The sequence below is a fragment of the Pecten maximus genome, chromosome 3 (assembly GCF_902652985.1).
Source record: "Pecten maximus chromosome 3, xPecMax1.1, whole genome shotgun sequence".
NCBI lineage: Eukaryota > Metazoa > Mollusca > Bivalvia > Pectinida > Pectinidae > Pecten > Pecten maximus.
In genome coordinates this window covers 8,063,240-8,088,898 of record NC_047017.1, presented here as the reverse complement: position 1 = coordinate 8,088,898, position 25,659 = coordinate 8,063,240, and the positions used below count along the sequence as shown (strand labels likewise).

The following is a 25,659-nucleotide window of genomic DNA, read 5'->3' as shown; positions in this document are numbered from 1 at the left end:
AAAGTTATTATAATTACACTTGCTTCATATTCTATTTGTCCTGGACTTTGGCAGATGATTAATACTAAATATAATTTCTTGAGTTGTACATTATTGTAAACTTGACATTCCAGCTTCAAACAGCATGTTTACATGCACAATCCCAAAGAGATTTTGAGTCTTGATGACTTCCTGAAGCTACGACAAGATGTTGTTGCCAAATCAGCCTCCCCTGATGAGGAAGATGAGGATGCTGTGCCCTCTGGAGATGTAGCTCCCCCTGGTGAGGAGGATGTCCCTCCCGGTATGGAAACAGACGGAGGAAAGGTGAGACTAAGTTAGCAATATGTTTTCTAACCAAATCCTTAATAGAAGTGTAGAACGTTGAATGTCATGTGGAAAGCTTAGCCTAATACTTAGAGATTCACTGTTGAAATGCCGAATGTGTTGTATTAATATTAGGGTTAGGGTAATTGTAATTGATACTAAAGTTGTGTTGTGGAGATACCCATTGATCACCTTACTGTCTACGATTTAATAGTTTATCTTTGGCTTTTGTCAGGGAGATGAAGCAGAAATAAACAAGATAAAGGAGAGAATTATACAAATTCAGGAGGAAACTTTCAAAAAGACAGAGGAGGAAGTCAGCAAAAGGTGGAATTACGAGGAGGCAGTAAGTGACAGTAGTTAGAACTCGTTGGTGTCTGTACTGGTGGGGGCCGCGGTGGCCGAGTGGTTAAGGTGTCCCGACACTTTATCACTAGCCCTCCACCTCTGGGTTGCGAGTTCGAAACCTACGTGGGGCAGTTGCCAGGTACTGATAGTAGGCCAGTGGTTTTTCTCCGGGTACTCGGCTTTCCTCCACCTCCAAAACCTGGCACGTCCTTAAATCACCCTAGCTGTTAATAGGACGTTAAACAAAAACAAACAAACCAAAACTGTTCTGGTGGTCTTCAATGGAGAGCAGGTCTAAAACTCCAGAAACCAACTTATCAACAGGCTGATTATGGAAATAGCAAACTACTTTTATAGGCAAACTATTGTACAATGTTTATGAGAGATATTGAAAGATAAGTTCCTAAATCTGCATGTCTTGCTTAACTGAAAATTTTCTATAACCAAGTTACCATAGTTAGTCGCAGGTACGTGTCTGATAACACTGACTAGGGTGGACATCCTGACAAAACTTTGATTTATATCAGCGAAAATGCTATAGGATGAAAGCAATTGTTATATTGATTTTTGGTTTACAGTTGCAAATTAAACATGATGAGTTCTTTAAATGAATGGCATAAAAATGAATAGAATACAGACAAATCATAACGTTAGATGTTAAATATTTATCAGTCTTTACAAAATTACTCTTAAAATGTACATTTGTTTCCTTGGTGTACCCAAGGAAACAAATGTACATTTTAAGAGTAATTTTGTAAAGACTGATAAATATTTAACGCTCAATACTCAGATAATTTGATTTTGCCAAAAGTTTCTATTTACAGTTCAGGTTTGCATCAAAAACCATGCGACGATTGAGCATTTGCATTTCTTATTATAAAAAAGATGTGATTATATTTGGGTTTTTTGTTGGCAGATAAAAAGGCCATACTTCCATGTGAAACCATTAGAGCGCTCACAACTGAAAAACTGGAGAGAATATTTGGACTATGAAATGCAGAATGGGGACTACAAAAGGGTTGTGACACTGTTTGAACGTTGCATGATTGCCAGTGCTCTCTACGAAGATTTCTGGATGAAGGTATTCATGATTTTGATATTCTGATCAAGTATTTAAAACCAAGTGAGTACCCATTATTTTGTGTTTTTACCCAAAGTCTATCAAATGTGTAACATGTTTTTACTCCTTTTAAGGATAATGGATATTTATTAAGTGATTTAATTTTCTAATGCAATGTCTATTTTTCACCAGTATGCAAAGTATATGGAGGACCATGGGGCAGAAGGTGTGCGCAATGTCTACACTCGAGCCTGTAAAATACATCTGCCAAAGAAACCCTACATCCATCTTGCCTGGGCAGCATTTGAAGAGCGACAGGGTAATTAAGCTGTCCAGCAGTATATACAGATTCTATCCAAAATTGACAACCTTCGTTATCGAAGAACAATATTGGGCTTTAAAAGCCTCCATTTGTCCGTATTAGTCATGTTCATCCCAGATATGTTTAGGACTATTCCAGATGTTAGATGAGGTTCTTAAGCACTTTCTATGACTCCCAACAATTTTTGTTTCACCATAACAACAAATTGGAAATTAAGTCTTTTCTTTTGGCATTGACTTTCACCCAGATTTTCTTAAAAAAGCTCCGTTTCTCAAAATAATCAGTACTACAGTAACTGAATCTGATGTTTGGTTAGATCATATGAAAGGTATAACATCCGAATAGCCAATTCATATCTATTTACACTGTATGTAGATCTATATGTTGAAATACATTTAAGGATTAAACTGTCTTTTTTTGGTGTCTATGGTCGATATAGATGCCAGAGCTTTGCAAACAAACATGTCATATTGTGCGCTCAATATGACATGTTTGTTTGCAAAGCTCTGGCATCTATATCGACCATAGACACCAAAAAAAGACAGTTTAATGCTTATATTTACATTCTCAACATATTCGTTTTGTTATTTTTGAAAATTGAGTTAGCATAAAAATGCCAATTTTTCGTCAATGGGGTTCGACAAATAGAACAGCCTATTTATTCAAAATTCATTGTCACATGTAGATTGGCAAAAAAAAAAGTGCATTGAAATAATACGAAATAAAGCAGAGTCTGTTCAATTCTTTTTATTATTTGTGTAACAATATTGTATAAAATGTCTTTTTGATACTTTTTAATTAACATAAAAACCGATTTACGTTAGTTACAAGTAGTTCCGGTGGGTGAATATATTCATGCGCGGCATGGATTGTTGTCACGTTTTGGGTGTCAATTATGGTCACACAGACTGCAGATCTTTTTACTAAGTTTATATCGTGGCTTTGCCACCAAAATGTAAATATAGCCACATGTACCCTATAATTAATAGCCCGTGGAGATAATTGAATAATTATTTAATCCAAGGAGATTGAGCTGGTAACATTTACATTGTATGATCACAGGAAACCACTCGTCTGCATGGGAGATTCTAGCTAATCTGGACAAGGTCGTCCCTGGCTTAGTGATGGTATCCATGAGAAGGATAAGCCTCGAGAGGAGGACTGGTAGTAAGGAAGATGCTGAGGCCCTATTCCGTGACTACATCGAGAATGCCTCACTGCCAGAAATCGGCTCCTACTTCTCCATCAAGTATGCTCGCTATCTCTTTAAGGTAAATTGACATTTTTTATTCATCTTTAGAATTTAGGCAGTGTCTTTCCCTTGAAATGGTTTACAGGACTGTGATATAGTAACTTTAGATGACTATTTCATCAAAGTTTAGAAATTTTGAATTTAATAGTGGAGGCCTTAGTCTAAAAATTGTGAAATTGCAGTGTCGATACTTTTAACAATCCAGCTTAAGGGATTATGTACCAATTTCAGCTTAAGCGATTATTCATTCAAATGAAAACTTCTTATCATCAAAAATAATTTTGAGACAGATCCAATTAAGTTGTTCATTATTTAGGCATTTGAAGTGATTACGATATTTAATAGGTAATTAATGTAATTGTTTATTTCAGATTTGTGGAGAGCGGGAGCAGGCCAGAAAAGTATTAACAGATGCCATTGAAAAAGACAAGGTATGTTCGGAAAAATAGCCTTGAAGTTCTTAGTATTAATTTAGGGCTTTTAATCAAAATTGCTCCCATGTCCTAGATTTATAAATTAACTCTGTAAGATTTGAAACACAATGTTTAATTGAGGGTAAGGTGTGTGATATTTAGCTCGCCTCTCAGAGAGAGGGACAGCTAATGTTGTTGCCTCGGCATAGGTGTCAGCGTTGGTTTCTAAATGTTGATTTTATTTTGTGCATGTGTAGAAAGGTATCAGTAAACCTCTTTATAACTGTACTAGGGTTCAAATATTTGCTGTTAGTGTAGCTGTGGAGGTTAACTATTGCTATTAGGGATCAAATATGTTCCATGATAACGATAATTTCATTGTTTTCTACAATGCAAAACCTAATTTAAACTTTTGTTATGCAGGGTAACCTGAAGCTGTATCTCCAACTGATCGACCTTGAGTACCAGAACTATCCGGTCCAGGAGGATAAGCTTACTGAGGTATTTTCTATGATCCTGGAGTGTGAAAACTTCCCCTTAGAAACCAAAGTTAAGATGTCACAGAGAAAACTGGAGTTCTTGGAAGATTTTGGAGGCGCAATATCAAAGTAAGTTACACACATACACATTTTCTGATCCTATGGACTGGTCTTAACAATTTTTAAGGATGATGATTTTAGATGTTGTTTACAACTTGCCCACTAAAGACACGTCTTAAATATATTCTGTGGCACAAAAATTCTTTGAAACTGAAACCATTCAGTATTTAATATTTCGGAGTCATCAAACACTTGACATTTATGACTACAAAGTATATTACGATTATAGGAACAATGTTGATTTCAGATTAAAGGAAGCCTATGATGAACATCAGAAACTAATGAAAGATTTACATGCAGAGCGTAAAAAGAGGCCTCATGAACAGACCGGCCATTCACAGTGAGTTTCCCACAAATCTTAAATTTTTTTTATCCCTTTGTCCTTCATTACCATCAGGAGTCCTGGGACAGTTATATATAGACAAAGGCTACCTTGACTTTAAAAACACTGGCTGAATGGTACATTAATCAAGATTAATTGCCTGTTAGGGACAACAAAAATCTATTGTTTTACAAATCTGGCAATAAGCACATACCAAGTAAATAACTGATCCATATAATTCTGTTCAGGAGAGTTGTCAACAAACACTATTCTATTGTCCTGCAAGAAGCCCACTGACTGAATTAGAGTTAGTATTTACATTAAAGCAATATTTCAATCAAATTAACAGATTATAATCTGGTTATTGATACAAGTGGCATGAAAAAGACATTTATTGAAGTTTTTAAAATAACAATGTACATTTTAGTGAGGAACCTTCAGAGAAGAGAAGTAAGCCAGAAACTGTACAGAATGGAGCGGGTGATATGAGTGTGCCACCACAGGACACAGGTCATACAAATTATCCTTATCATTGGGGAGGATACCAGGTACAGTATACCATTGTGATGGATGGATAACTAGAAATTGCCTTTTTGTCTTGTTAAGGTAGAAAGTACTTTGGGAAGCAATTTTTCAGGAATGAAACTGCAAAGTTAGGGATGTTACATGATCAAACCATTTCTTTAATACCAATCAGTTGAGGGAGCTTTATTTCTGCAAATGGAATCCATTGTGATGATCTTATTCACTGAAAAAATAATTTAATTTCATTAGTATTTATATAATGTGTTTTGGTATATATACTACTAGGTTTTTAAGTTCAGAAAGACTGGTATATATATGCATTAGTATGAACTTGGTATATATATGCATTAGTATGAACTTGAACAATGGTATTTAATGCTAATCAGGAAGTGTTTGGAAAGTCCGAGCCAAATGTAGAAATTGTCATCATAAGGTACTGATGAAAGATTTAATGATGACCTTGACAGATTTAAGAAAAATACCTGTTTCCTCTTTATTGTATTAAAGTCTCTCAATGTTTTTGTTTAAAAATATAAAACTTTATGAAGCTAAACTTCATTATCCCTTATGGGTTATCTTCATTTAATTTCCTTCAAATCTGCTCCGTTACATTAACAATTCATAAGTAAATATGTAATAAACATCTAAAAATAAAACTTTTAGTCAAATCGTGAACCAACCCTGTGTATGCTGAATTAATCTCTGTATGATAAACAGAAAAGCATCCGTTCGTTCATCAAATGTTTCCATTCAAGTCATGGTGGATTTTCACATTTAACTTTGGCTTCTTGATTATGTAAATCTTGGATAATGTACTGATGCTGCTCACTCATTTTCTTTGCCTTCGTGGCAGCAAATTTATGTTGGGAAAACATAGGCTTAAAAAATTGGTTGTTTGTAATTCAGTAACCCGTAAAACATAGGCTTTAAAATTGGTTGTTTGTACTTCAGAATTCGGGATACAATTACGCACCACAGTGGGGTGGACACTATGGAGCGGGCTATCACCATGGCGGCTATCACCATCAGTCCTGACAGACGACACCACAATCCTACAGCCAGTCGATGATGAGGATATAAAGGTCCTTACCTCTTATGGGTGTTACCGAGGGAACATAATGTCTGGAGAGACAAAAATAGACTCTTAGAAACAATGTAATATGTGACCAATGAAATGTGTCTGATAGTAATTCCAGGTCATTCAAGAGAATTTGAGACGTAAGATCATGTTAGCAAATGTGTGGAGATAATGCAATATTCCGGTGATTTTGAGATTTGAATACTTTCATAAAGTAACTTTTTAATTGCAGTCAACAATGTACATCAGTTATGTATTAATGAAATTGCTGGTTGGATAATTGATGAGATGGTTGGTATGTATTGATGAAGTTACTCGGTGGATAATTGATGTGATGATATGCTAAAACACTACACTATTTCTCACTTCATAGTAATTAGTTTGTGTTTTGTCTATAGTGTAAGGTCTCCAACTTCTTAAAGAAAGTTAAGTATTGCATACTACTCCATAATTAGTCTGCCATCACTAACAATACACAGAGCATTTAATTTTTAATTTTGTAAGGGCTTCTCATTGTCAAAGTTCTTTTTGAGTTGCCATTTGGACAAGAGTGTGGTCATCAGTTGTGATAAAAAAAATTGTGTACCTATATAAATTCTTAAAACTAGTATTCGGAGCATCAGTTGTGTTAGGTACCTGTATCTTCATAAAAGACCTAAATGAACTCATCAAAGTTTCTTAAATGTAATGTTCCCACAAGTTTTCTAAACAAGACACGGACCATAATCTCTATGAAAAGATCCAATTTCAATGATTTTCTTCATTCGTTTGATATCTGATAACAGCCATATGATGGTGAAGGCCTACCTATATTTACTCAGAACAACAAGATCATATCCTTATTGATAAGTTACCTTGATTTGTGCAAGGATTACCTGGTAACTATAGTCATATTTATCAGCCCAGTTTGATGCCATCTACAAACAACTTTGGTTTTCTATTTCCAGGTAAATTATTTTCTCCCTCGTGTCACAGGAGCATTAATAGTTCTCTAGGAGAATTAGGGCTATAGCAACTATTTTTGTAATAACAGAGAGAAAAATAGCTTCACCTGTTAGATGGGAAAATTTAGTTATAGAATTGAACTTTTTAGATGAGATGATTGTGAATGTCTGGTCACTAAGGGGAGATGATTCTGTTATGTATTGCTTGGGTAAATATTAGAATGAAAAAGTTTTATCTAGTCCTACTTATATAGCTTGACCATCATCAGATGGACAGCAGTTCAAATTTCTTAGATCTGTTGTCATTTGTCAAACAATTCTTTTTATGGCCATTTCTCAAAGAATACAGAATTAATCTTTAATTTTATACGTAGTAATCACATAGACATTCGTATATGACAACCAGTGTACGATTTGAGTGTAAGTTTTGGTGACTACACTATTAGGCTACACTCTATTTTAACGTTGTCATAGATGTTTGGGAGTCTGGGCCCTATATATAACCTGGTCATAGATATCAAGATTCTGGTCCCTATTTATAACGGGGCCATAGATGTCCGAGAGTCTGAGCCATATTTATAATCTGGCCATAGATGTTCGAGAGTCTGAGCCATATTTTTAATCTGGCCATAGATGTTCGAGAGTCTGAGCCATATTTTTAATCTGGCCATAGATGTTCGAGAGTCTGAGCCATATTTATAACGGGGTCATAGATGTTCGAGAGTCTGGGCCATATTTATAATCTTGCCATAGATGTTTGGGAGTCTGGGCCCCCTTGTCTTGGTTTAGAACTTCGTAGATTCTTTCTAAAGATCGCTTTGGGATTTTCAATTTCTTTTATTTGAGACTCTAATAGAAAGTGCTGATTTGAAAACATTGTATATGCAAATAAAAACAATTCAATTTATCCTTGTGTGGTAGGACACAGCAGTTTAACATTACAAGGTAACTGACCACTTAGAGGAAATTTTGTAGATCATGCTATGTTAGGAATTCCAAGGTCCGAGGTAAATTCATCGGCTGTGGACGATATTACTATTAGTGTGTATGGTGTGTGGGATCAGACCTAATGTTATGTTGTATAAGTACAACGCCTTGTTGATGTTACAGAAACAGTTGGATTTTGATTATTGTACTTTTGAATAAATTCAACAAATTTTTCAAAGTGTATGATACTTGTTGCGTCTTTAATGATTAAAACACCTTAAAGACTCCAACTTTGTTTTTAAACAGCATTTACTTTCTGTCAACTATTGGACGATGTTTATACAAATTATGAGTAAATACCTATAGTTCCAAACTTCTGTAAAAATAGCTACATGTATTTTGTTATAACTATTTAAAACATTTGTAGACTGACATAATCAAAATCACAAGTTAAATTCAAAGTTCCAGCAAATTAACATGCATACTAAATAAAATACATGTTTTCTGTCGCTGCTAGAATTTGTATAGCAGGTTTATTCTGGTAGTGCTGGCTGTCAATCAAAAGTTCCAAGTACTGCAATGGAGATATTTTCCTCATCTCCATATGGTAGATAAAGCAAGTCGTACAGAACATCCGTCATTGTCACCAACACTGGAATAAAAAGAATTAAGAGTTAATGAAATCTCAGTTGATTAATACTTTACTGAGATAAGATGTCACAAGGAGGTAGGTAGTTGTATGAATGATCAAACGCTTACAAAGAACAACTAGAATTTCACCAAAAATGTGGCTAATTTGATAACATTTACAGATATAATAAGGACAACTGCCAGAAAGATATTGGAAAGGAAATCTTAAAATGAAAGCAAAGATGTTCATAAATTGTTCAAAGAGCAATTACCATCACCTACTGACAGATGGATACTTATGATTGCAGTACACCACCCTTACTTTGTTCCAAGGAATGCAACCATCAAAGAAACCTAGCAATAACTTGATAAAGGGGCATTCCTTTGTTCCAACGCCAGGTGCAAGTTTTATAGTAATTTATAAGATTTATAAATAAAAGAAGCTTACACTCATATTTATGACTAACTGTCATGGAATAAATATAATTTGTACAGAAAATCTGCACTGGAATATTCAGTCTTGCCTCCTACACTTCATTAAGATATCACATGACACCACAGACAACCGTACACAGATTACAGCATATAGCCAATAACATCGGTGAATCGTTTTTGTTGTGATGACAAACCCCAATTATAGCCTAGCTGTTATACCCAAATTACAGTACTTCTTTTATGGTAACATGTATAGCTAGTAAATAAGTTCAGAATATAAAACATTTAAAATATTACACACAAACATCTTCCTCCTGCACAAAGTAAATATGAGCACCACAGAGTGCAAACACGTGTGCTGTGCTTACAAACTAATGTGAGCATGAATGTAAATAAAGTAAATGGCTAAAGATAAAACAAATACACTTGTAAAATTAATCGCTAACTAGGGGAGCCGTGTACGCTGTTTGTAAACTTGTCTGCGCATGCTTGTATTGATAGTCATTGGTACCATTTAATTTTCGCACTTTGGGTTGAAGTTACATTTTCCAAAATTTATATTTTTAAGAACTTTGGTTATCTTCAGACTTTTGAGTGTTGTCTTATAGTAAAGTTTCTAACTTTTACTATTTGAGAAAAATTAAAAAAAAACTCATTTCAACGACAGAATGCCACTTTAACAGTCCATTTTATAATGAATCAAATTGATCTACAATAATGATGACGCAGTATCAACAGGAATACACCCTTGCTGGTCTCTATATCCTGTCTACAAATGATTGGGACCTTACATTAATCTTTAACAAGAGGCCCATGGGCCTTAACGGTCATCTGACAAACACTTACACTTACAGCAGGGACACACCCCTCAATCCAGCATTATTAAATGTACCATAAATTATTTATCGCAGCCAGTTATGTTTTGGATCAAATTTGGTTTTTATCCATTTAGCTTGTCCAGGAAGAGCAGCATCATAAAGCAAAATTTTAGCCAAGTTCCCATTTTTGGGGCATGCCCCTCTGTCCCAATGGGTCAGAAAAGACTCATTTATATCAATTAGGATTGCCTTTCCCCAATGATGTTTCATACTAAATATGGTTGTAATCAATTAAGGCATTAAGGAGGAATTGCATTTTTAAGAAATGTTTAACCTAAGCGCTCCTTTTGCCCCATCTTTTTTTCCCCAGGGGTCAAACCTGTCTCATTAAAAAATATGATTGCCGTCATCTTATGTTTCACATCAAATTAGGTTGTAATCCACCAAAAGGTTAGGGAGGATTAGGATTTAACAGCAAATATTCACCACCCTTTTGGGGCCCTGCCCCTCAGGCCCCAGGGGTCACACTAGCCTCGTTTATATAAAATATGACCACCCTTCCCAAAGGATGTTTTACACCATATTTCGTATTAATCCACCCAAGGGTTAGAGAGAAGTAGGATTTATAGCAAAAATTCACCAAAGTTCACCTTTTGGGGCCCCGCCCCTCTGGCCCTAGGGGTCAAACCAGCCTCATTTATATAAAATATGATTGTCCTCCTCCAATGATGTTTCACACCAAATTTGGTAATAATTCACTATGGGGGTTAGGAGGAGTAGTATTTTAAAGCAAAATTTCATCAAAGTTCCCCTTTTGGGGCCCGCCCCTCTGGCCCCAGGGGCCACACCAGCCTCATTTATATAAAATATGACCACCCTCCCCCAATGATGTTTCACACAATATCTGGTTGAAATCCACCAAAGGGTTAAGGACGAGTAGGATTTTATAGCAAAATTTCATCAAAGTTCCCTTTTTTGGGCCCGTCACTCTGGCCCCAGGGCTCACACCAGCCTCATTTATATAAAATATGACCACCCTCCCCCAATAATGTTTCACACCAAATTTAGTTGTAATCCACCAAAGGGTAAAGGAGGAGTAGGATTTTATAGCAAATATCCACCAAAGTTCCCTATTTGGGGCCTGGCCCCAGGGGTCAGAGGGGCCTCATCTATATAAAATATGATTGTCCTCCTCTAACGATGTTCCACACCAAATTTTGTAATAATCTACTTTTGGGTTTTGGAGGAGTAGTATTTTAAAGCAAAATTTCATCAAAGTTGCCCTTTTGGGGCCCCGCACCTCTGGCCCCAGGGGTCACACTAGCCTCATTTATATAAAATATATGACCGCCCTCCCCAAATGATGTTTCACAACATATCTGGTTGAAATCCACCAAAGGGTTAAGGACGAGTAGGATTTTATAGCAAAATTTCATCAAAGTTCCCTTTTTTGGGCCCGTCACTCTGGCCCCAGGGCTCACACCAGCCTCATTTATATAAAATATGACCACCCTCCCCCAATAATGTTTCACACCAAATTTAGTTGTAATCCACCAAAGGGTAAAGGAGGAGTAGGATTTTATAGCAAATATCCACCAAAGTTCCCTATTTGGGGCCCGGCCCCTCTGGCCCCAGGGGTCAGAGGGGCCTCATCTATATAAAATATGATTGTCCTCCTCTAACGATGTTCCACACCAAATTTTGTAATAATCTACTTTTGGGTTTTGGAGGAGTAGTATTTTAAAGCAAAATTTCATCAAAGTTGCCCTTTTGGGGCCCCGCACCTCTGGCCCCAGGGGTCACACTAGCCTCATTTATATAAAATATATGACCGCCCTCCCCAAATGATGTTTCACACCAAATTTAGTTGTAATCCGCCCAAGGGTAAAGGAGGAGTAGGATTTTATAGCAATATTCACCTAAGTTCCCTTTTTGGCGCCCCGCCCTTCTGGCCGCAGGGGTCAGACCAGCCTCATTTATATAAAATATGATTGCCCTCCCCCAATGATGCTTCAAACCAAATTTGGAAGTAATCCACCCAAGCGTTAAGGAGGAGTAGCGTTTTGAAAGAAAAAGTTTACGGACGGCGGACGGCGCACGGCGGACGACGACGGACGAAACACGATGACTATAGGTCATCCTGACCCTTTGGGTCAGATGACCTAATAAAAGTAAATATCAGAATTTTACTAAATATCTGTCCCCTGAGTAAGGACGTCTGAATGGTTTACTAAACGATGTCTTGCACAACTTATTTGGTAAACTCCACTAAGTTATATTTAACACTTACGTATTTGCCCCTCGGAGAGGACAGCTGTGATTGTCTTACACTGCGTCTCGCACAACTTATCTGGCACAATGTGTACTTCCACCTCGCCTTTGAGTTGAATCATAATCAACAGCTGTCTATGGATGGGTACCTGTTAAAGAATGAAAAGGTCGGAGGTCATGATGAACAGAAATATGTAACGATAATGTTGAAACTGCCAAGTAGTTAAATATATATTTCCATCAAATTTATGGATGGGTACCTTTATTAAAGAATGAAAAGGTCTGAGGTCATGATGAACAGAAATATGTAAGGATAAATGTTGAAACTGCCAAGTGGTTAAATATACTTCATCAGATTAACAATGGACAAAAATTTATAGAGGTGCATTTAATTTAGAACATATTGAAAAATATTGAGTTAAAATCTGTAATTTCATCAATAGGGGTTTACTGAAAATTTATTACCTAAGAACAGAAACAACAATATTTGGAACTGCATAAAAACCCAACTTTATCTATTAACACATTTTGATAGCATGGACCTATAATTAGATACACCTGCACTTCTCATAAAATAAATTTTAAGACTGCAGTGTTAAATGTCTGACATATTCCAGTTATATGCCCCTTATTTCAAATGGAACTTGATTATATCAAAGACGGTATTTTGTGGCTCTCTCAAAACTCTCTTCTGAAAAGTATTGCTAGTTCTTAATTGTTAAAAACATCTGAAGTCAGAAATTAAATTCTATTCTGGACAATAATTTTGTCAATGACGCACCAGCATAGGTTCAGCTCCTGGTTTGGATCTCCCACGTGACATGAACAACCAGTTACTTGTTTCTATTTCAACCATCTGTGGCATAAAGTAAGGACGACGGTAAAACTCTGACCTGAAGGCCTTTCCTGCTTTGGGGTGACAATTCTCCCTACAACAACAAACATCATTTAATTATCTTTCCCTGCAACAACAGTAAACATCACTCAATGTTCTCTCTACAACAACAGTAAACATCACTCAATATTCTCTCTCTACAACAACAGTAAACATCACTCAATATTCTCTCTCTACAACAACAGTAAACATCACTCAATGTTCTCTCTACAACAACAGTAAACATCACTCAATGTTCTCTCTACAACAACAGTAAACATCACTCAATGTTCTCTCTACAACAACAGTAAACATCACTCAATGTTCTCTCTCTACAACAACAGTAAACATCACTCAATGTTCTCTCTCTACAACAACAGTAAACATAACTCGATGTTCTCTCTACAACAGCAGTAAACGTCACTCAATGTTCTCTCTACAACAACAGTAAACATAACTCGATGTTCTCTCTACAACAACAGTAAACATCACTCAATGTTCTCTCTACAACAACAATAAACATCACTCGATGTTCTCTCTACAACAACAGTAAACATCACTCAATGTTCTCTCTACAACAACAGTAAACGTCACTCAATGTTCTCTCTACAACAACAATAAACGTCACTCAATGTTCTCTCTACAACAACAATAAACATCACTCAATGTTCTCTCTACAACAACAATAAACATCACTCAATGTTCTCTCTACAACAACAGTAAACATCACTTAATATTCTTCTTGCTAATCAGAATAAACTTTCATACCTAAAGAAAGAGAAGGCAGTAAGATTTTATTGTGTGACGTACCACTGTATAAAGAAGTTCTGGTTTTCGATCTCATCAAGCATTTTCCATTGGTTATTGGATCGTCTCTTCATCGCGATACTGGAGGACATGTTACACACAGGGTGCTGCACCATGATCTTGTGTTCCTCATACAGCTACAATAATTTAATAAACCTCATCACAGTTATGAGTTTTTAAACCTTAGTTACGATTTTTTAAACATAAACTCTGCACTTTTTCTTTTCAAACATGGACATACCAGGCAAGACAAATCTTTTTTAAAAAGTTATTTTTAGCTCATCTGCCTGAAATGCAAGTGAGCTTATGATGTGACATGGCATGGCCTTCAGAGGACCACAGTCAAAATCTGTAATGAAGGCTACCAAGTTTGTTTAAATGAATATGACCTAGACCTATTGTCAAGGCCACAGGTGTCAAATTTGCTAATTTTTTAAATGACTTCTGAAAAATCAGAAGGCTAAGAGAAGCAGGTGATTGATACAGGCCCATTGGAACTCTTGTTTAAAGAGATTGGGGGGGCATTATTTTACATCCAATTAACAGGTAATTGTGATACAAGCACAGTACCTACTAATTGAGGCGAACCTAAGGGCCATACACAGTGCCATGTCACTGGTAATCTGGTACATGTGATATTAATTCCCAAGGTATGGATACCAGAATGGTTCATTTATGTTTCTTTAATTGTACAGCCCATTCTGCTCCAAGCGTCAATGAAGGATTGTCAAGTTCGTCTTTTTAATGACTTTGTAGGTCATGATTTTGGGACAAATGGACATGATTCCCCATCATGACATGTAGCTGATCATTTATTTTATATACCTTGATGGTAATATTTGTGGGGGATCTAATTCTACTATAGATTTGTGCTCATTGAATAATAGATACCCCGATAGATACTGGGCCAACCGCAAAATCTTCCCCATGAAATGCAACAACTACATGGTAATAAGTGGATCAAATAGGAAACTGTGTCTGACTCAACTGAAAGTTATATAACTCATTATTGGAAGTCTGATCTCAATAAAACTTTATTTTCAAAATAGAAATATATAGCATTAAAAATATTTCAAAGATTGCAGCCGATTTGATAACAACAGTTCTATCATTAGCTTGGATCATTTACAGACCGTGACCGTCTGATCAATGTAAGGTCTGTGTCGCACTACCTCATCAGGAGAAAAAGCAATAACGAGAAATGTTTACAAAAAGACAACGACAAACAATACAAAAATACAGGTCATAGGTGACATATAAAGATATGAAAATCTTCAGGTTTTAGTACAGCTAAAAATACTGATGTCATTATGTCTGAATAACAAAATCTGAGTCTGAAATGAACTGAATATTATCCTATATATTCTTAACATTACCAAATGTTTTATTTCTAGGACAAAAGTCAAAATTTATTACAGAATTAATTTATACTTCAATGCCTGAATCACCTGTCATCATGTGATGTTCTAACAATGACTGGATCACATGTCGTCATGTGATGTTCTAACAATACCTGGATCACATGTCATGTGATGTTCTAACAATGACTGGATCACCTGTCATCACATGATAATCTAACAATGACTGGATCACCTGTCGTCATGTGATGTTCTAACAATACCTGGATCACCTGTCATCATGTGATGTTCTAACAATGACTGGATCACCTGTCATCATGTGATGTTCTAACAATGACTGGATCACCTGTCATCACATGATAATCTAACAATGACTGGATCACCTGTCATCACATGATAATCTAACAATACCTGGATCACCTGTCGTCATGTGATGTTCTAACAATACCTGGATCACCTGTCATCACATGATAATCTAACAATGACTGGATCACATGTCGTCATGTGATGTTCTAACAATAACTGGATCATATGTCGTCATGTGATAATCTAACAATGACTGGATCACATATCACCATGTGATGTTCTAACAATGCCTGGATCACATGTCGTCATGTGATGTTCTAACAATGCCTGGATCACATGTCGTCATGTGATGTTCTAACAATGCCTGGATCACATGTCGTCATGTGATGTTCTAACAATGACTGGATCACCTGTCATCACATGATAATCTAACAATACCTGGATCACATGTCATGTGATGTTCTAACAATGACTGGATCACATGTCGTCATGTGATGTTCTAACAATGACTGGATCACCTGTCATCACATGATAATCTAACAATGACTGGATCACATGTCGTCATGTGATGTTCTAACAATGACTGGATCACCTGTCACCATGTGATGTTCTAACAATGACTGGATCACATATCATGTGATGTTCTAACAATGACTGGATCACATGTCATCATGTGATGTTCTAACAATGCCTGGATCACCTGTCGTCATGTGATGTTCTAACAATGACTGGATCACATATCATCACATGATAATCTAACAATGACTGGATCACCTGTCGTCATGTGATAATCTAACAATGACTGGATCAGATGTCGTCATGTGATGTTCTAACAATGACTGGATCACCTGTCGTCATGTGATAATCTAACAATGACTGGATCACATGACGCCATGTGATGTTCTAACAATGACTGGATCACATGTCGTCATGTGATGTTCTAACAATGCCTGGATCACATGTCGTCATGTGATAATCTAACAATGACTGGATCACCTGTCGTCATGTGATGTTCTAACATTGACTGGATCACATGTCATCATGTGATGTTCTAACAATGACTGGATCACATGTCGTCATGTGATGTTCTAACAATGCCTGGATCACATGTCGTCATGTGATAATCTAACAATGACTGGATCACCTGTCGTCATGTGATGTTCTAACATTGACTGGATCACCTGTCATCACATGATAATCTAACAATGACTGGATCACATGTCGTCATGTGATGTTCTAACAATACCTGGATCACATGTCGTCATGTTATGTTCTAACAATGACTGGATCACACATCACCATGTGATGTTCTAACAATGACTGGATCACACATCACCATGTGATGTTCTAACAATGACTGGATCACACATCACCATGTGATGTTCTAACAATGACTGGATCACCTGTCATCATGTGATGTTCTAACAATGACTGGATCACCTGTCGTCATGTGATGTTCTAACAATGACTGGATCACCTGTCGTCATGTGATGTTCTAACAATGACTGGATCACCTGTCATCATGTGATGTTCTAACAATGCCTGGATCACATGTCATCATGTGATGTTCTAACAATACCTGGATCACATGTCATGTGATGTTCTAACAATAACTGGATCACATATCATCACATGATAATCTAACAATGCCTGGATCACATGTCGTCATGTGATGTTCTAACAATACCTGGATCACATGTCATCATGTGATGTTCTAACAATACCTGGATCACATGTCGTCATGTGATGTTCTAACAATGACTGGATCACCTGTCGTCATGTGATGTTCTAACAATGACTGGATCACCTGTCATCATGTGATGTTCTAACAATGACTGGATCACCTGTCATCATGTGATGTTCTAACAATGCCTGGATCACATGTCGTCATGTGATGTTCTAACAATGCCTGGATCACATGTCGTCATGTGATGTTCTAACAATGCCTGGATCACATGTCGTCACATAATGTTCTAACAATGCCTGGATCACATGTCGTCATGTGATGTTCTAACAATACCTGGATCACATGTCGTCATGTGATGTTCTAACAATGACTGGATCACCTGTCATCATGTGATGTTCTAACAATGCCTGGATCACCTGTCATCATGTGATGTTCGAACAATGACTGGATCACATGTCGTCATGTGATGTTCTAACAATACCTGGATCACATGTCGTCATGTGATGTTCTAACAATGACTGGATCACCTGTCGTCATGTGATGTTCTAACAATGCCTGGATCACATGTCGTCATGTGATGTTCTAACAATGACTGGATCACACATCACCATGTGATGTTCTAACAATACCTGGATCACATGTCGTCATGTGATGTTCTAACAATGACTGGATCACCTGTCGTCATGTGATAATCTAACAATGACTGGATCACATGTCATGTGATGTTCTAACAATGACTGGATCACCTGTCATCACATGATAATCTAACAATACCTGGATCACATGTCGTCATGTGATGTTCTAACAATGACTGGATCACCTGTCGTCATGAGATAATCTAACAATGACTGGATCACCTGTCGTCATGTGATAATCTAACAATGACTGGATCACCTGTCATCACATGATAATCTAACAATACCTGGATCACATGTCGTCATGTGATGTTCTAACAATGACTGGATCACATGTCGTCATGTGATGTTCTAACAATGCCTGGATCACATGTCGTCATGTTCTAACAATGCCTGGATCACATGTCGTCATGTTCTAACAATGACTGGATCACCTGTCATCATGTGATGTTCTAACAATGACTGGATCACATGTCACCATGTGATGTTCTAACAATGACTGGATCACATGTCGTCATGTGATGTTCTAATAATGCCTGGATCACATGTCGTCATGTGATGTTCTAACAATGACTGGATCACCTGTCATCACATGATAATCTAACAATACCTGGATCACATGTCGTCATGTGATGTTCTAACAATGACTGGATCACCTGTCATCATGTGATGTTCTAACAATGACTGGATCACCTGTCGTCATGTGATGTTCTAACAATGACTGGATCACCTGTCGTCATGTGATGTTCTAACAATGACTGGATCACCTGTCATCATGTGATGTTCTAACAATGCCTGGATCACATGTCATCATGTGATGTTCTAACAATACCTGGATCACATGTCGTCATGTGATGTTCTAACAATGCCTGGATCACATGTCGTCATGTGATGTTCTAACAATACCTGGATCACATGTCGTCATGTGATGTTCTAACAATGACTGGATCACCTGTCATCATGTGATGTTCTAACAATGCCTGGATCACCTGTCATCATGTGATGTTCGAACAATGACTGGATCACATGTCGTCATGTGATGTTCTAACAATACCTGGATCACATGTCGTCATGTGATGTTCTAACAATGACTGGATCACCTGTCGTCATGTGATGTTCTAACAATGCCTGGATCACATGTCGTCATGTGATGTTCTAACAATGACTGGATCACACATCACCATGTGATGTTCTAACAATACCTGGATCACATGTCGTCATGTGATGTTCTAACAATGACTGGATCACCTGTCGTCATGTGATAATCTAACAATGACTGGATCACATGTCATGTGATGTTCAAACAATGACTGGATCACCTGTCATCACATGATAATCTAACAATACCTGGATCACATGTCGTCATGTGATGTTCTAACAATGACTGGATCACCTGTCGTCATGAGATAATCTAACAATGACTGGATCACCTGTCGTCATGTGATAATCTAACAATGACTGGATCACCTGTCATCACATGATAATCTAACAATACCTGGATCACATGTCGTCATGTGATGTTCTAACAATGACTGGATCACATGTCGTCATGTGATGTTCTAACAATGCCTGGATCACATGTCGTCATGTTCTAACAATGACTGGATCACATGTCGTCATGTTCTAACAATGACTGGATCACCTGTCATCATGTGATGTTCTAACAATGACTGGATCACATGTCACCATGTGATGTTCTAACAATGACTGGATCACATGTCGTCATGTGATGTTCTAATAATGCCTGGATCACATGTCGTCATGTGATGTTCTAACAATGACTGGATCACATGTCGTCATGTTCTAACAATGACTGGATCACCTGTCATCATGTGATGTTCTAACAATGACTGGATCACATGTCACCATGTGATGTTCTAACAATGACTGGATCACATGTCGTCATGTGATGTTCTAATAATGCCTGGATCACATGTCGTCATGTGATGTTCTAACAATGACTGGATCACATGTCATCACATCAGTGTTCCCACCCATATTTCTTTCTGGGGGTTTTGGCACCCCCATGGTTTGAAAATTGGGGGTACAGCAAGATTTTTGAGGGTACAGGTAAGTATTTGAGGACCAGTTGAAAAATGTGTTGCTGCAAATTTCAAATGAAATTTTAATCATACTCTGTCAGAGTTGTATTGTGTTTCACTTTTCATTTTCAATAAAAACAAATGCACAGCTCAAATGCAATTACTATTCTTTATTTGTATAGTAAACTTTATGGAGTTTGATCGATACACGTAATTAGACGTGATGCACAATGTCAATGTTGAAAGTTCTATGATAAGTAACAAACTGTAAAACAGACAAAATCAAACAGAATTTAAAGGGCTAATCTGGGGATTTAAATATAGCAGCCACTTCCTTTTGTTTTATGTTATTAAAACTAATTCTGAAACCTCACCTTAATTTAATGCATTCTGGATTATATAATTAATACTTATTGATTTAAGGAAAACTAAGACAGATTGCATCTCATTCTTTTCAACAACACTCACATTAACCATAAATGAACCTGGATTATATATTACATGTTTATTGGAAAAACATTAAATAATACGGGCTTTTTTCCTGGACATTTATTTTAGCAGCGGTCATGTAATTGATTTGTTTTGCATTTTGTTTAACAATCACGTGTTCTTGTGTGTCTTGTTGCCGTAATAGTGCTGATCTTGGAAAGTTTGACATTCCATTTATAAAGGGGAGATTTTGAGTCATGATTAGGCCTATGTCTTTTACAAACATTGCAATACATGTATGAAATGTTTTTGTTGTCGCCGTCATCCTCAGTAATCTCGAGCTCGCCGGTCCAAAGCCAATCAAACTCCCCCAGCCGTTTCGTCTGAGAACGTTTGATCTTCTTTGGCTTGGGGAATACGGGACAATTTTGCCGTTGATGTTGCCATCACTGTCACTGACTGCAAGTCGTAATCGCTTGCCATGCGAGTGCTGCGGTTTAAAAAACCCTTGTTCACCATAGCAGCCATTTTGGTTTAGTCTCGATCATTTACGCGCTTTACATCGCGAGTGATGCACAGATAACGAATTCAAACGCTTGAAAGATCGAGCTGTTTACGGAGAAAACCCTGAAGTTTTACTAGTTTTAAAATCATTCGGAGCAGCGGTTTTTACCGTGCCTATAGTCTTAAATAATATCAAGATTTGAAGAAGTTCTTAATACAAATTTAACCAATATTTCCTACGATATTTGCACATTTTAGCGCGTGCAAGTCACGCATGGAGACAAAAATATGTACGTGATTTTTGTAGAATGAGCGTGAATCACGCACGTTTCTACGTGAATGGGAACACTGTCACATGATGTTCTAACATTATTTGCTTACCTCCTTGATTTTAGCGATGGTTATGTCCTGTTCTGGCCAATTTTTCAGACCGTCCTCTATAATAACTGGTATGTCTTTCTTCAAGTACTCCTCGGCAAAGTAGACGGGGTCAAGGTCACTCGCCCTCTCTATAGCCTCAATATCAACACAGGACTAGAAAGATTCAAACAGAGTCAAGGTTTTTAGAAAATGTTCATAAATGTAATTCCTATGAAGTCTATTATACTTCACATAAAATTGGCACCACTTAAACAACAGCATCTGTATAATTCAAATGTTTAACTAGAGATTGATTTTGTGAACAAAAACATTTGTCTCCCCTTCTCTCTTTATACATTGATTTTTTTTGCACCGCATTGACCTTTGACTTGTAGGTCAAGGTCGCACTGCACTTTGTCAGTAGAGATATAATGGTATACAACAACTTTCACTAGAATCAGAAAAATAAACGTTAACATGCATTTTGACATTTGACCTGGACATTAAGGTCAAAGTGACCATACAGTAGTTCATTGCATTTCAACTTCAGGTAATGTAAGTATACTGCAAGTTTTGTCAAGATACTAATAGTTCAACAGTTATGGCCTGGACAAAACTTGCACTTACTTGACTTATGACCTTGAGGTCAAGGTCACAATGATCCATTGAGAGTGCATTGCACTTGGTCAGTGGGTGAAGACAAAAAGCAATGTTCATAAGATGTTATTAAAGGTTAAAAGGTTATCACCCAGACAACAATTATTGGAATATTAAGCACTTATATATGACCTTTGACCTTGAGGTCAAGGTCACAGTGACCTACAGCAGTGCTTAGAGAATGCAACACTGCTACAAGTTTCATCAACATTTTCAAAAGCGTAGAATGTTTGGCATGGACAAAAAATTCTGAAAAATTTGCACTTTTTGACATTGAGGTCAATGTCATAGTGACATAACCTCAGTGCACTGACTTCAGCTTTAGGTGATAGAAGTTTGTTTTAAGTTTCATTAAAACATCTTAAGAAGATTAGAAGTCATGGCCCTGACAAGAAATTATTAGAAAATTGCTCTTATTGGACCTATGACCTTGAGGTCAAGGTCACAGCAACCTAAAGGTAGTGCACTGCACATTGTCTTACTTTAGGTGATGCAACTATTCTTCTAGTTTCATCAACATTTTTTCATTAGTTCTGAAGTTACAACGTCTGGCGATTCACACTTATTTGACCTTTGACATTGAGGTCAATGTCAGTGTCAAACCTTATGTCAGTGTCAAACCTTATGACAGTGCACTGCACATCAGTTTTAGGTGATGCAAGTATCCTCCTCATTCAAAGGGGACACATAGCTGCAGAATTTTTCTATTTGATTTTCAAAGATAAAGTAAACATGTTTGAATCAAATTTAATTGATATTTTCATGAGTTACATAAACAACAATTCTGTTCTATATTTAGGTAAAACCATACTTTACAATCATCCTCCTTCAAATCATCTGCATACAAGGGGTTGTTGATCAGACAGGTCCAATCAAACATGGCCGACCAATCCCAATAAGGCAGAATCTGTAAAATAAATACATATAGCTGACAGAGGACAGAATATTACATGTGTTGGTAGAACTTAGTTTCTAATATCACATACTATTGACGACGGGTATACCAGTCCTTACTTCAAAGTGTAGTGACAAATACCAAGTCAATAGTACCTTTTACCAATTATATAGCTGCCAGTATGGTAGACTTTGGTGTGTCTCAGCCAGTGGACAGAATCAGTATCCTTCTGCAAGAGGTTCTCACATAAAATTATGTCTTAAACTCTTCGGAGAGTGTTTTTCAAAAAGTCCTTTGTTGATAGAGTTACTGTCATTGAATTTGTTTGTTTTTTTTTTGGGGGGGGGGGGGGCACACTTTCGACTACTGCTTCTCAGCTACAACAGTAGCTATATCCTTGACTCTAGACTTTAATATAGACTATTGGGACTTGACATGATGTGACCAAGAGTGAAATTGACAACAAGCTTATTGATGGGGGGGGGTCAAACTCTGATATTAAATATTTCGTTATGGATCATATGATCGTGTCAAACCCCTGTGTTTATGAAAGACAGATGTTTGTTTGTCTTTGTTTAACGTCCTATTAACAGCCAGTGTCATTTTAGGACGTGCCAGGTTTTGGAGGTGGAGGAAAGTCGGAGTACCCGGAGAAAAACCACCGGCTTACGGTCAGTATACCTGGCAACTGCCCCACATGGGTTTCGATCTCACAACCCAGAGGTGGACGGCTAGTGATAATGTGTCGGAACACATTATAACCACTTGGCCACGAAACCACGTCCCCGAAAGATAGATGTCTGGTTTACTTATATATATAGATTTTATACCCATCACTTGTACCAGTTAGATTGGTGTCAGGGCCAGAAACTCGGAATAGCTAGTAGCTACCAACTTATATTACTAAGTACTAATGACGAGGGGGGTTCCAATTGAGGCTACATATATTGTGTTACTATGGCAAGCCGTTTGGGTTTTTACCTATTGAAATGAAGATATCTCTATTTAATTAACGATATCTCTATTTAAAATGAAGATATCTCTATTTAATTAGAGATATCTGTAATTTAAATAAAGATATCTCTATTTAAATAAAGATATGTCTAATTTAAATACAGATATCTCTATTTCTACAGAAAATAGAGATATCTTCTTTTAAATTAGAGATATCTCTATTTCAAATTCAGATATCTCTATTTGAATTACAGATATCTTTAATTGTAATTGAGATATCTTTATTTTAAATAGAGATATCTTTAATTCTTGTCCAATTAAAGATATCTTTATTTAAAATAGAGATATCTCTATTTGAATTAAAGATATCCCTATTTTAAATAGAGATATCTTTAATTTTGTTTAAATAGAGATGTCTTCATTTTAAATACAGATATCTCTAATTCAAATACAGATATCTCTAATTCAATTAAAGATATCTCAATTTAAATAGAGATCTCTTTAATTGAATTAGAGATATCTGCAATTACTTTGCAATACAGATATCTCTATTTCAAATACAGATATCTCTATTTGAATTAAAGATATCTGTATTTACACGTGTTTGCTCAGTGCGAAGATTAATATTGAAACACAAAGAAAATAATGATTACTCCCTAATCCTGATCAGTGTTAACGAAACGCTTGTAATTAAATTGGACTATCCGGATTCCATATGCATGCATGAAAGATGTAGGTCTAAACCGATAAACTTGCTACTTGGAGGGGATTTCTAAAGAATAGAACATGGCAACTGTTCTACGGGAAATAGAGCGAACTGTTGTGGCTATACGCAGTACCATTGAAAGCAGCACACGGTCTGCATTTCCCGCCATTTTGCCTCACTACTGCTTTACTTCCGTCATGCGCAAAAGGGAGAATCAAGGGAGCAGTCGTTTTTCCTATTTGATGGTTAAATACAGATATATATCTCTATTTCATGTCAAATAAAGATATCTTTAATTCAAATAGAGATATCTCTATTTAAAATAAAGATATCTGTATTTCTACAACAATTAGAGATATCTGTATTTGAAATAGAGATATCTTTAATTGAATAAGAGATATCTGTATTTGAATTAGAGATATCTGTATTTGAATTAAAGATATCTTTATTTTAAATACAGATATCTTTATTTACAATGAAATGCAGATATCTCTAATTGAAATACAGATATCTTTAATTGAATTAGAGATATCTGTATTTGAATTAGAGATATCTCTATTTCGTGTTTAATTAGAGATATCTGTATTTTAAATAGAGATATCTCTAATTCAAATACAGATATCTCTAATTCAATTAAAGATATCTCTATTTAAATCAAAGATATCTTTATTTGAATTAAAGATATCTTTAATTTTTATATTAATAATGATATCTTTATTTTGAATACAGATTAATAGGTAAAAACCCAAACGGCTTGCCATACGTTACTCAGTCTGTCCAATTGCATTGTCAGATAGAAAAATACTAACTTTAATGTAAGCGTGCCGTCCTGTGGACGCCATCAGTCTGTACGCTGGATCGATATACAACAGAGCTGAGAACACAGCCACGGCGGCTGCCACCAGAATAAGATGACACCTCAATTTCTTCCGCTTGGCTGATTTGATGGGCCTGAAAAATGGCTCGGCACATCGTTCTATGTGTTGTTCGCTGTAGCCAGATTCCGTACAAAATCGGTGCAGCAATCGAATTTCCTTGTCCAAATACGCCAGTTTGTCATCTAAGGACATGTCCCTGGTCTCGTCTTTCAGAGGTTTTGCGTTGGTAGAGGCCATTACCAAAAGCTTGCACTGCTTACACTTATCCTGTTTCTTGATCGATGAAGATGAAGTGGAAGTAGAAACTGCGCCCTCTA

At 36.6% G+C, this 25,659-nt stretch overlaps 2 protein-coding genes across 4 annotated transcripts in view; one reads left to right on the top strand and one right to left on the bottom strand.

The window, feature by feature from the left end:
- LOC117323070 (pre-mRNA-processing factor 39-like) overlaps positions 1-8,337 on the top strand; it is a 12,525-nt gene extending 4,188 nt beyond the window's left edge. For all 3 annotated transcript variants that reach the window (XM_033878076.1, XM_033878077.1, XM_033878078.1), the window contains 10 exons: positions 114-306; positions 542-652; positions 1,571-1,735; positions 1,907-2,033; positions 3,099-3,307; positions 3,660-3,719; positions 4,125-4,309; positions 4,548-4,640; positions 5,050-5,170; positions 6,099-8,337. In XM_033878076.1, coding sequence (XP_033733967.1) covers positions 114-306; positions 542-652; positions 1,571-1,735; positions 1,907-2,033; positions 3,099-3,307; positions 3,660-3,719; positions 4,125-4,309; positions 4,548-4,640; positions 5,050-5,170; positions 6,099-6,182 — 1,348 coding nt within the window. In that variant the 3' untranslated portion in view covers positions 6,183-8,337. The remainder of the gene's footprint in view (positions 1-113; positions 307-541; positions 653-1,570; positions 1,736-1,906; positions 2,034-3,098; positions 3,308-3,659; positions 3,720-4,124; positions 4,310-4,547; positions 4,641-5,049; positions 5,171-6,098) is intronic.
- LOC117323071 lies at positions 8,336-25,659 on the bottom strand. The gene is made up of 7 exons (XM_033878079.1): positions 25,274-25,659; positions 22,721-22,816; positions 21,274-21,426; positions 13,935-14,068; positions 13,032-13,179; positions 12,270-12,399; positions 8,336-8,748 (listed from the first exon to the last, which is right to left on the bottom strand). The coding sequence occupies exons 1-7, from the start codon at positions 25,577-25,579 to the stop codon at positions 8,651-8,653; spliced, it is 1,065 nt and encodes a 354-aa protein (XP_033733970.1). The 5' UTR covers positions 25,580-25,659; the 3' UTR covers positions 8,336-8,650.

Coding starts and splice junctions, on each gene's coding strand:
- LOC117323071 (XM_033878079.1), bottom strand. CDS start 25,579: ATGGCCTCTACCAACGCAAAACCTCTGAAAGACGAGACCAGGGACATG. Junction 22,817..25,273: donor GACGGCACGCTTACATTAAA/GTTAGTATTTTT, acceptor TTTATTTTACAG/ATTCTGCCTTATTGGGATTG. Junction 21,427..22,720: donor TGAAGGAGGATGATTGTAAA/GTATGGTTTTAC, acceptor GAATCTTTCTAG/TCCTGTGTTGATATTGAGGC.